The sequence below is a fragment of the Cnephaeus nilssonii genome, assembly GCF_951640355.1.
Source record: "Cnephaeus nilssonii genome assembly, chromosome: 5".
In the NCBI taxonomy this organism is placed as follows: domain Eukaryota; kingdom Metazoa; phylum Chordata; class Mammalia; order Chiroptera; family Vespertilionidae; genus Cnephaeus; species Cnephaeus nilssonii.
The window spans coordinates 53,387,646-53,402,763 of NC_137076.1; the positions used below are offsets into that span (position 1 = coordinate 53,387,646).

The 15,118-nt window shown below is 34.2% G+C and overlaps 1 protein-coding gene across 3 annotated transcripts in view; it reads left to right on the forward strand.

Moving 5' to 3' along the window:
* The window catches only part of LRBA (LPS responsive beige-like anchor protein), a 563,043-nt gene that overhangs the window by 158,926 nt on the left and 388,999 nt on the right, over window positions 1-15,118 (forward strand). For all 3 annotated transcript variants that reach the window (XM_079771501.1, XM_079771500.1, XM_079771502.1), the window contains exon 34: window positions 4,139-4,200. In XM_079771501.1, coding sequence (XP_079627627.1) covers window positions 4,139-4,200 — 62 coding nt within the window. The remainder of the gene's footprint in view (window positions 1-4,138; window positions 4,201-15,118) is intronic.

Here is a 15,118-nt window from a genome sequence, read left to right on the forward strand (position 1 = left end):
TTGAAACGAATATTTTAAATATTTATAAAGTAGAAAATGCAATATTAGTGAACTTATTATTACCAACTACCAGAATTGTCTTCGTTTTGCCAGTAGTTTCTTTTATTTACCTCCTTTTTTTGCTTTAGTATTTAAAATAATCCCAGACATCATGTTGACTCACCTCTAAATAATTCATAAATTCATGTAAAAAAGGTATTTTCTTACGTAATTATAATTGCTGCTATAACACCTAATATTAATAATATAGTTCCATAAGGATATCTAATACTCAGCTCATATTCATTTTTATTTAAAAGATGTATTTTTATAATTTATTTTTTTCTGATTAAGATCTAAACAAAATCAATTTATTGCATTTGGTTACGCCTCTTATGTCTTAACCAGAGGCTCGGTGCATGGATTTGTGCACTGGTGGGGTCCCTTGGCTTGTCATGCGGGGATCAGGCTGAAAACAACTCTCTGACACCCTCTGAGGGGCCCCATATTGCGAGAGGGCAGTTCTCAGGTGACGCTCCCAGGAATTGTGCTCCCTTCTCTCTGGTTCTGGGTGCATTGCCCGAGAACCACTGCTGCCAAATCACCGCACCTCGGCAGCTGCTGGGTTGAGCGTCTGCCCCCTGGTGGTCAGTGTGAGTTATAGCTACTGGCCAGTCAGCTGGTCGCTCAGGCTTTTATATATATAGATTAATGTCAAATAGTTTGTCCCTATTTTCCTTTTGTTTGCATGCTGTTGACCTATTGAAGAAATCTGGTTGGTTAGTTGTTCTGTATAATGTTACATGATTTGGTATTATGGCTGCTGCTTCTTGGTTATGTCCTCTAATGGTTTCTCTATCCCATGTATTTTCTGATGACTAGAAATTAGATTTAAAAGTTTAATTAGATGTAATACTTCATAGTACATCATGTGTAGAATCGCATATTTTCTAATTGCTTACATTCTTATTAAAACTTCTGATAATATTTATCACCATCCCATTCTTTCTGTAATTTATTTAAGGTGATTAAAAATGTATATATATAAATATATATTAAAAGGTTTGTTTTATTCCAGATGATAAATGGTCATGACGGTTTTTCATGGAATACTTGAGAGTTTAGATAGATTAGTGTGTTCAGATGTTGCTAGCTTAATATCCAGTAGATAATTTAATATTAATCAGTTTAGTAATAAGGAAAAACAATGGTAATAGAGGTGGGATAAATAGTCTCTGGTGAAGAAATTGTAGTGGTCTTTGGTTATGAAACTCCAGAAGCGTGTAAACTCTGGACTTAGCAACTTGGGTTTGTCTTCTTTGAAGAGTCTAAAATTCCATATTTTTGAAAAAACAACCAAAATTAAAAACAACCAAACCGAACCCAACTTTCGTGCTGGGAGCCTTTTAGGGAGGTCAGATCATGGACCTATTCAGACATCTGAGCTTACATTAACTTGTTCTCTTTCTAATAATTGGCACAATAATAGGATATGTGTGTGCATATGAAATAAAAATTGATACCTGCAACAACTTACAACTTGACTGCAAATGTTATTTTATGGTCTTCCTTTGGATAAGTCTTAGAGTATGAGTATAAATCTGAAGACTAGATTTAGAGGTTTATAATTCATTTATTGCTTTGTCATATATGCAGCCAGTGTCATCCAAAGGCAAAAATTTAGGTGAAAAATAGAGATGTGATTAAGTTGTGTAATCTCATACACAGTCCTTTATTGCGATTATCTCCCGTTTATACACTCCCAAGGTTCTACATTTGTGTTTGCAGTGTCAGTGCCCTCTGGGCAGGGAGCTTAATATTAGAGGTGTAGTATAAGGTATCTTTCATCTTCTGACGCTCTTATTTAAAACTTAACATACTATATCCATCCTGGCCCCACTCCCCATCTTTTAGAAATATACAAAACACCACTCCAGTAAACTTACGAATTGTTTAATCAAACTATGAAATATTATTTGACATTTTACTATCAACTCACTGAGTAGTGCATATACTTGCTGCTGAATCTTCACATCCAACTACGTAGCATCAACCTTCTGGTTTGCTAACCTTTATTATTGATAAATAAGACTAAAATGTATAATTATTTTTAAGTCTATAAATATTGAACTAAGCTATGATCTTTTGTAAAGGGGACAAAAGATCACCTATAACTTTCAAACTTTGGATGGCCCAAGATTGTTTTTATTATAATTGTTCATTATCTGAGTAGATAGAAAAGACCTGTACCAGATGCAAGCCCAAATACTATGCTGTAAAAGGAAAGTTGGTAGGAATTTTGATAACACTAGAATCGAGGAATAAGAATAATTACCTAGTTGTAGAAAGATCTGAATTTACTTGCTGGAAGTAGTGGATTTTGTAGTTGAAATATATGGAACTTCCTGTAGTTGGGTTATATTCTATGAAAACCATTCTATGGTTTCAGACCAGCAGAGGGCTTCACCAGCAATGAAGAGTGGAGTATTGCTGTGCCCTTTCTTTCAGCCACGTCATTAGTCAGAGGAGGTATGCTCATCTTAGCTGTAGGGAAACCACAATTTAGTTAGTGACCTGCTTGCTTAATGAAACGATGAGACATTTAGAAAAAATGGTTCTAACTTTTCTAAAAGGTAAAGGGGGTGAGCAACCTGTTTAACTTGAATGTTGCTTGTAAGGCTGAAGAATGCCAGCATGCGTCATCAGAAGGTATGAGGGATCATGACTAAAATAAGGAAGAAGAAAGAACTAGAGCAAGGAGACTAAAGAAAGGGAATAAAATGGGATAGGGTGCCTGCAAGAAAGATAGAAGGTAATTCTGTAAATTGTGTGAGGGCCACCAGTAATTTTAGTTGTTAATCCCTGGAAACTAAATTTACGTTTGCCTAGAACAGTGGTTCTCAACCTTCCTAATGCAGCGACCCTATAATACAGTTCCTCATGTGTGGTGACCCCCAACCATAAAATTATTTTCGTTGCTACTTCATAACTGTAATTTTGCTACTGTTATGAATCGTAATGTAAATATCTGTGTTTTCTGATAGTCTTAGGCGACCCTGCTAGTGGTTTTCAACCTGTGGGTCGCAACCCACAGGTTGAGAACCGCTGCTGTAGAGCCTAAGACCATCGGAAAACACAGATGTTTACATTATGATGTACCGCTAGCAGGGTCGCCTAAGACTATCAGAAAACACAGATATTTACATTACGATCGTTTCATAACAGTAGCAAAATTACAGTTATGAAGTAGCAACGAAAATAATTTCATGGTTGGGGGTCACCACAACATGAGGAACTGTATTATTAAAGGGTCGAGGCATTAGAAAGGTTGAGAACCACTGGCCTAGAACAATGTAGAATAAAAATTACAATTTTCCTGATTATTAGTAATGTAACTTAGTAATTTAGTGCTTTTAATTATTGGCATTGCTTTTTAAAGCTACTGTTATAAAATGCTTTTTGAATTAACTACTTTAGATTTTATTGGTAATCAAAACTAAAGAATTCTTTAGATAATTGTATAGCAGTTCCTTCCTGAGATATTTTTGGTGAACCCAAATGAAACATAAAAGAGCAAATGTAAATTAATTTATTTATAAGAAATCAAGAATATATAACAGACAACGGCTTGCACTTCTGTTAAGGTTTAGTGTGAGGTCACAGGTCAAGGTACTAATAAGAGTGTTTGGGATGTCTGCTGCCATGAAACAAAATGGAAACTTGATTGATAGCTAGAGGGTTGAAGGGAGAGAGTGTGGTGGAGAAAGCAAAGGTCAGGGAGCCATTTCCCTTCTCTGCATGTATAACAATCACCTCTCCCCAAAACAAAATGTAGATGATATTGATCAATATGGCATATGTTGTGCACATTTCTTTAAGTATTGTGAAATGTCATTATATATGAAGTTGTAACAAATGTTTTAGTAGTTTGAAAGCTGAAATGAAATAGTTTATAAAAAATTTTGTAGGTTTGATGCCAAGTTTAAAGTAATTATAGAGTACCTTATTTACTTATGATAAAATGTGTATGCTTTTGGTTCTTAACATGACATGTTAAATTTTATATTAAAACCCAATTTGGGCAAAGTTGTATAACAAATAAATTTCTCATATTTGTTTTTTACTTTGTAATTTTTTTTTTTAATTCTCTTTAAAATAGGTTTGGTTTGCATGAAGTCTAGTAGTTCAGTTGTGGAGTTGGTTATGCTACTGTGTTCACAGGTGAGTGACAAAGAATAATGTTGATTTAAAAGTGAATTTTCACATGAATTATTTTACAATGAAATTATAATGGTTTTATTAGAAATTTTTGTTATAACAGAGTTTTGAGTTTGCAGTTTTAAAATAATGGTATTTGTATTATAAGAGGATTACTCCTTGTCTTTGATACTAATGGATAACTGAAGTTAGAACTGAGATAAATTGGATAGATGAAATAGAAACAGCATTTTAGAGTCACATTAAAAATGTTCAGATCAAATGGTTTTGAGATGGCTGAATGTTTTTGCTGTGTGTATTAAGGCTATAGAAACAGATTTATTTCTGTACCTTGTGGAGTACCACTCTTGACTCTCATGGGAATAGTGGGTTTACTTCCCTTTTGTGCAGAGGTTATAAAATGAGTAATAAATAATTTTGAATTCTTGTCATTGCTAATTATTTTTGACATGCAGAGGAGATTTGGGAAAACATCAACAAAATATGGCAGCCATCATAAGATGTAGTAAATAAATTTCTAAAAGCAAAATTACTTTCAATGTTCAGGAACCTTATATCATGTGGTAAATTTTAATAATTTCTTTCTTAAAAACTTACATTAAAATCATGTATCCTGTAATGTTTTCTTTTTTGTTTTTCAATTAAATAGATGAATGTTTTTATTGAGAGTTTTCTATGTAGCCTTTTAAAAATGATATCTTGCTGGTAGTAAATTCCCCTACTTAAAACTTGAAAATAGCCTTTTTTAATAGGAAGGGTATTGGTCTAGAGGTCAAGGGTTCTGGCCCATTTCAAAACCTTTGACCTTCATTTACAACTCTCATGGTTTACTTGCCTGACGAATAAGGATAATGCAAAATTAATGTTTCTTTGCATCGATTTATTCATTTTAGTGTCTATATTGCCAAATTTACTTAGACTGTGCTGATGGACATTTCATGAATACAAATTAAAGAATCATAGAAGGTGTGAAAAATCAATACTGTGCATTGTCAATAAAATGCAATAAGAACAATTACTTCTAGAGATTACACTTAATGGATTTTTATAATGAACTTGTGAGGAGTAGTTATGTTTCTAGTGGGCTTATTATTCTTAGATTTAGTGAGATTCATGTTTTGTAATTTAATCATCTTTTAAAGAAAACTTCTTTAAAAGCTGCCTGGATAAAATTTCCCATTAAGTAATCTGAATTAAAATAATTGCATGATTATTGTTATTGGTGGGATGGTAGTTACCATATGCCATTCTTATACTGATATGAAATTACCCTTACTTTTAAGAAGCATTTGCTTACAGTTTTGTATGTTTCTTCACAGGAGTATGAGTTTATTGTTTATAGTGATATAATTTTTCAAAGGTGAATTTTGATCATGAAGTTTCACTTTTTAGTGTAAAAGAATTGAATACATTCTTGATACAGGAAAGCTATTTCAGATATAGTATATTACATAGTTGAATGCAGAAGCTGAAAAGATAAAGAATGACATGTTTTAATACACCTATTTGTCATGTATGTCACAGTGCTGTTTAATATTAATCCAATCAGATGGGATATGAAGCTTACTTAGTAGAGTAAGTTGCAAAAGTCAGATAGTCTCAAGGTTTTTGTTTGAATAAAATACATTATTGGTTATTTGAAGTCCTTCACATTTTTTATGAGTTCTTCAAAAGTCCCATGGCATTTCTATAAGATGTTGCACAGTGTGAAAAATGATGTGAAAAATGAAGCCAGAATTAGCTCCAGATGTATACAGATTGTTCCAGGGTGATAATTACATTTTTCACTTTGAATTTTCCTAATTCAAAGAGGTCAGATTGGCAATCACAAAAGTGATTTATTTTGTTAAGAAGAACTATCTTTTTCCACATGAAAGCTTAAGAGATATGAAATTGAATTTGAAGTCGACATTTTGCAGATACTGGGTGGGGATGCCTTGAGTTTGATTGATAATTTTTTTTAGTCTGAGATAGGGTGGGTAGTGAAAAGCTAGCATCCTGCTAAAATTTTAATTAATTTTTTAAGAGGAGATGGAGAGGATTGAGTGCCAAAGATCGAAAGATCAGGTCAAAAACTCTTTTTTTAATCACATAAATAATGGGATATGCTTATGAACTTAATATCTGCAAATTTGATTTAAAACTTTACAAATTAGTTGGTGTTAATTTCATGACAGCCATCTTCTGATTATTTTTCTTGAATTCATTCAAAGCTTATTTTTTTGCATTCTTTTAAACATGCTGCTAAAAATTATCCACATTTTATTACAAAAGAGAATATAGAGTCTAAATTTAAGAAATGAGGAAATGATCATATTTAATTTGCTTTCATTAAGAACAAACAGGGCACTATATAATTTCTTAAAACTTCAAGTAAGGATTATATTTTTCAATATCCACTCTAATTAATAAGTTGATTTGAAACCATGTCACATTTTATCCCATTTAAGTCTTAACCTTATTTAGGCAAAATGTTATTATTTAGTTTTGAAAAGCTTTCTTAAAATACTCAGCATTATATTTTTGAGTAAAAACATATATATTTAAGGTTTATTAAATTAGGTTTTTCATGTATTAAATTCCATATAAAATAATTTAAGAACTACTTAAGCTCCTATACATGATTTATATCTTACTTAAAATAAGACTGTCTACTTTCTTTACAAAACTGTGTACTCTCTGATGTACAGAAGAAAATTGAACAAGTTCTCAATTATATTTCAGATTCAGCTTTTCAAAAACATGTAACTTATTTGTTCCTGGTATTTGTTGTGTAGGTGTATAAACTTCATAGAAATCTATACAAATTTAAAGAAAATGTTAAATAGTTCAAGTAATATTACTATAGTGTTGTGTAAAGTGTTTGTATCTTGCTCATTTGACATTAATATTATTTTTGAAAGAATTGACATTGCATTCAAGGCCACTTTATAAAAGCGTTGTGTTGCTCATCCTAATTCAGTCTGACATACATTCCAATAACACTACCTCCCTTCTTGGGTTTAAAGCTAAATTTATGACTGTGCATTGTGAAGTGCATCATTTAAAAATGGTTTCAACCCAAAACATCTAATAAATAAATAATGTGTATGGCTACTCAGTAGTAGACTTTCTAGACTAGAAATCATTCCATCGGATACTCAACAGTCCACTATCGGAGAGGGCTGTCAGATAAATCTTATGGTAGCTGCACTCATGTCCTGTAAATCACATATTATTGTCTGAGCCTTCTGCCAGGTCATCTATTCTTTTCCCATTTATCAGAAATGCATGGAGTATATAGAAAAACTAGAAGTACCATGTAGTCGGGCCTGGCATCCTGTCTGAGTAATTAATCAGCAACAAAAGTTAATTGAAAATACTGTGTTAATGTGATTTTTCTTCAAAAAATTTTTATCAAAATATGTAGATAGTTGTCATGGGAAATATTTTATTCACATGAAGGTGATATAAAGGTTTGATTCAAGGGTTCCTTTCTATACCTCAGAATTATGAATTTAAAAATGATAACATTCATAATATGAACCATATATCATTATTGTTATGATTCTTTTGTGTCAGTTTTGTGCTTGAATTTTTTTGAATTGATTTTTTAAAAATTTTTATAGAAAAGTAGAGGCCCGGTGCACGAAATTCGTGCACGTGTGTGTGTGTCCCTGAGCCCAGCCTGCACCCTCTCCAATCTGGGACCCCTCGAGGGATGTCTGACTGCCCGTTTAGGCCCAGTAGGATCGGGCCTAAACGGGCAGTCAGAAATCGCTCTCACAATCCAGGACTGTTAGCTCCCAACTGCTCGCCTGCCTGCTTTCCTGATTGCTTGCCCCTAACCACTTCTGCCTGCCAGCCTGATCATCCCCTAACCACTCCCCTGCCAGGCTGATTGATGCCTAACTGCTCCCCTGCCATCCTGATTGCCCCTAACTGCCCTCCCCTGCAGGCCTGGTTACCCCTTACTGCCCTCCCCTGCAGGCCTGGTCACCCCTAACTGCCCTCCCCTGCAGGCCTGTTCCCCCCCAACTGCCCTCTACTGCAGGCCTGGTCCCCCCAACTGCCCTCCCCTGCAGGCCTGGTTGCCCTCAACGTCCCTCCTCTGCCAGCCTGGTCTCCCCTAACTGCCCTCCCCTGCAGGCTTGATCACCCCCAACTGCCCTCCCTTGCAGGCCTGGTCCCTCCCAACTGCCCTCCTCTGCTGGCCTGATCGTCCACAACTGCCCTCCCTTGCAGGCCTGGTCCCTCCCAACTGCCCTCCCCTGCTGGCCATCTTGTGGCGGCCATCTTGTGTCCACATGGGGGCAGCCATCTTGTGTGTTGGAGTGACGGTCAATTTGCATATTACTCTTTTATTGGATAGGATGTTCCTCTCTTTCTTCACTCTCCTATAATTTCTCCAATTCTGGTTTCCTTCTCCTTTTTGAATTTATCCTTTGTAAATATGTGATATTAACATTACTACTCTTGACTTTTTAATTTATGACCGTTACCTTTTTATAGTTGTGATGAGTATTTTGAGTACAGTAGATAGATTAAACAAACCCAGGTGGGACAGGAAGCAAACCAAGTCTGTACTGTGGCACAAAGGTATCCTCTGTTTTTAGGTCCCTTTTCCTGTATAGACCTCATTTCTTACAACATTGTTCTGTCTGTTCTCAAACTATGCTGAACTGCTTAAAGTTACCCAAATGTACCATCATATTTTTATGTCTTGGTACGTGCTTTTTCTTTCATTATAATCTCCTCCTTCAAATTTGGTGACTCTAATTGCTGGCTTATTCACATCCTGGAGAACTCAGCTTAATTATTCTCCTCTCAGATTCTCATATATGTAGTCAGTATCTTTTTGCTTGTCTCCAGTTTGTGCTCATCATATAATATACCACAAATTTTAAGTATACATAGGCTAGATTATTATTATTTTTTATTGTAGGTCTTTCTGTGCTCTAGGTCCTATGAAGATAACAGTTATTTCTGTTTGGCCTATTAAAGTATACTTAGTACCCAGCACAGTCCTTGGCACATGATGGCTGCCCAATGAATATGGAATAAGTTGATCATTCAGCTCCCAGCTAAATTGCAATCTCTTCTGGAAAGGTTCTTGGTCTCCTCTCTTCCCTACACTTTTAAGCCTAGTGAGGGATTGACCCAAAGCATTCACTGACCCATATTATGGTAATTTTATTCTTTATTTAAATATCCTGTGATATTTATTTCTCCCCATTAAACTGGAAGTTCCTTGAAGACAAGCACTATGTTTTGTTTCCTGTTGTATCTCCAATATCCAGCATATAATTACTATTTAATCAGATATTCATATAATTGTGTAAATATTATTTTTTATTAAATGTATTGAGGTGACATTGGTTAAAAAGATCATATAGATTTCAAGTGTACATTTCTTTGATACATGATCTGAATTTTGCCTTGTGTGTCCACTACTCAAAGTCAAATCATCTGTCACCATATATTTGGCCCCCTTTATCCTTAAAAAAAAATTTTTTTTCTTTATTGATTAAGGTATTACATATGTGTCCTTATCGCCCCATTGGCCCCCCTCTCCAACCCCCCACTCATGTCCTCACCCCCCTGGTGTCTGTGTCCATTGGGTAGGCTTATATGCATGCATACAAGTCCTTTGGTTGATCTCTCCCCCTTACCCCCACCCTCCTCTACCTTCCCTCTGAGGTTTGATGGATGCTTCTCTGTCTCTGGATCTGTTTTTGTTCATCAGTTTATGTTGTTCATTATATTCTATAAATGGCCCCCTTTATGCTTTACTACTCCCCTGGACTCCTTCCTTCTGGTAGGAGTTTCTATGAGTTTCAGTGTTATATACCACATATGAGTAAAATCATATATGGTTCTTAGCTTTTTCTGACTAACTTATTTCGCTTAGCATAATATTCTCCAGGTCCACCCATATTGTCGCAAATGGTAGTATTTTATCTTATTATTGAGTAGTATTCCATAGTATATCCGTAGTATATATGTACCATATATTTATCCAATCATCTGTCGAAGGACACTTCGGTTGTCTCCATGTCTTGGCCACTGTGAATAATGCTGCAATGAATATAGGGGTGTGTATATCTTTGCAAATAAATATTTTCGAGTTTTGTGGGTAGATACCCAGAAGAGGGATTGCTGACTCATATCGTAATTCTAATTCTTAATTTTTCAAGGACCTGCCATACTGTTTTCCATAGTTGCTGTATGAGTTTACATTCCCATCAGCAGTGCATGATCAGGATTAATAGATACTGAAGTTCTCAAAACATTTTCTCAACTCTTTCTAGTAACTGTAATTTTCCTTGGTTGGATTTGTGGTAGCCATGTGCTTATTTGACCAGTTTTCACTATCCAGATTTTCCAGTATAGCAAATTCCAATGTGTGTACTGTGTGATGATAATGGAGGTTGTGTGGAGAAAAGCATACAGTGTTGAATTATGTTTGGAAAACGTTGGTTTAAATTTAATTAGATTTCTATCCTGGAATGCCCCTAAAGTTCTTTAATAAATATGTGTGTGTGCATAGGTATGTATGTAATAATGTAATGTTGACTCTGTAATGGGAATAAAATTAGTATTAGTTTTTGATCACAGAATCCTTTTTATGGCCATAGTATGTTTGGATAATTATAATTTTGCAAGAGCTGCTGTTACATCAGAAATGAGATAGTGAATAATGCAGGAAATGCCTCTTTTTAAGTATTGTGCTTCTGTTTTTCTCTGCTTCTCCAATCACAGCGATTAAAGAAAATCAATAGATATGCAAAATTATAGCTAGCAATTTCTTCATAAAACTGATTATTTTTGCTTTATTCAGAAATAATTATCTCAGCCACTTGTTCTCTCCTTTGTAGATTAATTTGGACAATTTATACGTTGTTACTGAATCACTTCTAAAGATCTATTTCTTCCAATTTATATGTTGTTTCTGAAGAAATAGATCTTTAGAAGTGATTATAGTAAGAGTTGGTATTCTTCATAGAACAACTTAAGTTTAACCAGTCGTGTCTCTCTGTGTGTGTATTTTTTACACTATTTATGCAGATCTAACCCTAAGTTTAATATTGAATAGATCTCACTATTTTTTCTTTGTGTGCTAAAGGTGCTTGTATGGCAACAATCTGCAAAATGCATTAAATATTGAAATTTATACTTTGATATATTGTAAATAAATAATTTTATTTTCTTTTTAACCAGCCTAACCTTTTTTAATATAACTAGGACTTTGGGGGCAATTGGCTTCTTAAAGACCGGTTTATATGTAGTATGATCCCACTAGGATCAATATAATTTAATATTTCAACCTTTTCATAATGTTATCTCTTCTTTTCTTTTGGATGTATTTATAACTCATCCTTAGAATGTACTTATAGAGTTAATGGATATACATTGATTGTGACTAAGTTTTGTTATTGTCAGTGCTTATGACCTTTCGATTATGAATGGATGAGAATCAGTAGGGTAGTGATTAACATCAGGATAAAAAAATAGGCTTCTAGTACAATCACTTAGTTTAGCTTCACAGCTGCTGAGAATGCTTAATCCTTAAAATGGACAAAGGCTGTTTTACATTGAAGTGCTCAGAATTACCTTATTTTTGTGTACAATGGAAGCAGTTGACCTTATAATAAGGAACTAGATACCTTTGAAGCATGATAGGAAGTTTATGGAAGTTGGAGAAGGTATCAAAGTATATTAACTGATCATGAAAATCTTAAATGCACTAAAATTTTTTAAAGTATCCCAAATCAACTTAATAACTGTATGCTAATAATGTAAAATAGTTATGCTTTTATTTGATTCAATATATATAACAGATAACTTGCTTTTTAAGATGCATTTGTCTTTTAAACAGCAAAAACATTATAAACAAAATAAATTAAACTAAAGTACTTTAAAAAATATTTAAGTTGATGGATTAGTGAATATCAGTTGATTTTTATTTGAATCTAAATGCTGACCTTCAATATTAATTTAAAGTGCTATGTTACAACCAAAGGAAAGCATAATTTATCTTTAGATGCAGGATTTATTCTGAAATACAGGCATCCTGTTGATTCACTAGCACACTAGGATTTGGGAAACACAACCTTTTAAGGGAAATTTTGTGGAACTGGCCATACACCCTGTGGCTTGGCAGTCTAGTCAGAAGGATGATACCATGCTGACTATATAACTAGATCTTTGAACATTATTCTCAAGGGTGGTAAATGCAAAACAAAGTAATATCAACTGGCACTTAATTCTGCAAACTCCCTGCTGATTGGGGTATTCAGTGAAATGAAACTCTTCCTGACAGGAAGTCAGCCTATGAGGATGGAGACATCTGAAAATAAAGTGAGCTTTAATTTAGCACCCTGCCGTTTTTTACAACTGGTCTTTTAAATTTGGGATTAGAGAGAGAATTAGCAAGAAGGAGGAATACATGAATGGGAATATTCTTAACATAACATTTTCCTTTGGTTTTACCTGTCTGTGTCTCCTCAGCTACTACTTCGGGGTTTTACTTTCTTTTTTTTTTCTCTATTACTTCAAATTAATCTACTGAAGTTCAGTAGTATATTACAGAAAGGCTAGGTTAAAAGTGTAAAGCTTAAGATTGTTTTTGTTTAATACCAAACTCTGATAATTATGTGAAAACTCAGCTATATTCCCGTCCATATGTTTTTTCATAAGTAGTATATAATTTAATGGATTTTAGTCAGAATAATCAGGGTTCTTACAATCCAGATTTAAATTTTTCTGTTGAAACTGCTTACCCTGTTTGCCTCAGTTGGCTCTGAGATCAAATAGTTATTTAGTAATTTAGTACCCTCATATATACCAGTATAATAGCAAAATTTAGGAAGGGACAATTATCATGTATTAGTAATTGTACATATACTCAATCTATTGTGCATTTTTAAGTCAGACAGCTCTTTTAAATTAAGCTGCCATTTTATTATATGAGCTTACAGAAGCATGTGTTCAGTGTTTACAAAATCTGAGGTTCGAACTTTAATTTTTGCCTGAAATAAGAATCAGAATCCTAAAGGTTATATATTTGTTTCTCTAGCAGTAAATTCTTCAGATACTGGAGTTGGACAGGATCTTAAGAAGTGGCTGGCTGAGGCCAGGAAACGCTGTGATGATAGATTTTTGAATCTTAAGAAATTTTTCCCTCTCTACAACCTATTAATTCTGTAACCATGGGCAAATTACTTCCTTTGCTTGAGTCTTACTTTCTTACTGAGTGAAATGGATGTAATAAAAATTGTATTGGATAATATATGTAAATATATGTAGAACAGTCCATAGAGCAAAGTAGGTTATAAATTAAAGTTATTAGATTCTGACTCTTAAGTGTTTTTGTAGCACACAAAATCCTCTCTTTATTCAGTATTTTCAATGTTGCTTGTTTTCTTTTTATGGAATTAATTTGTTCATATTCTGGACTTTCAAAATCAGTCCACCATTATTTTCTGCAGCATCTTTTACATTATCTTCTATCATTTTTGCAGTTTTATGCCCAGTCTATTCTATGTTCACTGTGAACATAGAATATTAGAGCTAGAAGAGATTAATAGATTAACAGATTTTGGCCTTTTTTATGTAGACAAGGATAATGGGTAACATTCATATTTTCCATAGGCTCCCAAAGGTGTGGTTCCTCCATTTCCTGGGCTAGCTATAATGACAGCTGCTTTGGGAAAGTCAGTATAGTATACCTGAATACAAGTGAGGTTGATGTTACTATAGCAGTTGTCTTAGGGTCTCTTGTATACTTCAGAACTTTCTATTTTTACTACATTACTTTTAGCATACCTCTTTTGTTACCATAGTATAGAAATACTGCACTTTTCAGTCAGTGTAATTTACTACTAATCAACTGTTTTTATTGCCAAATACATCATTATCAGGGAAGTTTGGTATGATGATTCCGAACTTCAGCCTGTCAGAGTGGGGGAGACAGGAAGGGACAAAAGGAAGTATCATTTGAAAAATGCCTCTGTAAAGAATCACTGATTCGGCTTATTCCTGAATTAGTGAAATGACCCATTTCCTTTCTGTTGATTTTACCTCTTTCAGTGCTTACTAACAAATTTATTTTCTTAGGAGAATCTCTTCATAGTTCCTTTCGAAGGGGAGCTGTAGTTTACTGTCTTATCCAATTCAAACTTTTCTTCCTTATTTGCAAGGTTTCTGATAGCTGTTTTAATTTAGTTTATGCTTATTTCTATGCTGCCTTGCAAATAGTATTCTAATATTTTACATAAACATTATATGCATCTCACCAATTTCTGGGTAGTTTACCAAAAAACCCCCCCACCAAATTCTCTAACCTTAAACCTGTACTCCACATTCTCCTGACTCTCTCTTGTGTACAATGTGCTTTTACATATAGTGAGTGTGAAGATGTATACATACTAATGTCCTAAATATGGGTGCAGAGAGGCATTCTTTTTGGTAGTGATTATATATTTTTGAAAGTTCTTTATTTGGAAGCTCAAGTTTTTCATTCTGCATTCAATAAAAACAGCAGTATTGTCTTTTTGAGTCAGCTGGTTTGTCAGGTTATTCTTGTTATCAGATACTACATAACTGGGGGCAGGTTTAATTTTGGTTTCTTACTGTTCCTTTTTCAGAGGAAAGATGTTCTGTTCCTTTACCCACGAAAGCTTATACATTGACTTGATATTGCAGAGTTGTCTCACATTTATCTCCATTGCAAAGATTCCCTATTGCTGTTTTGCAGCACTCGTCTAATTTATGAGAATAGGATTCTGTTTGGTACCATGGTAAGCTAAGGAAGAAAATAGGAGGTTTGTCACTGGCAGCGAAAAAGCAAACTGGGGAGAATTTTTTAAAAGGATTTCTACTTCTTATCAGTTACTTCAAGCCTGGCCTGCTGCCTTACTTACTTGGACATTTGGGAGTG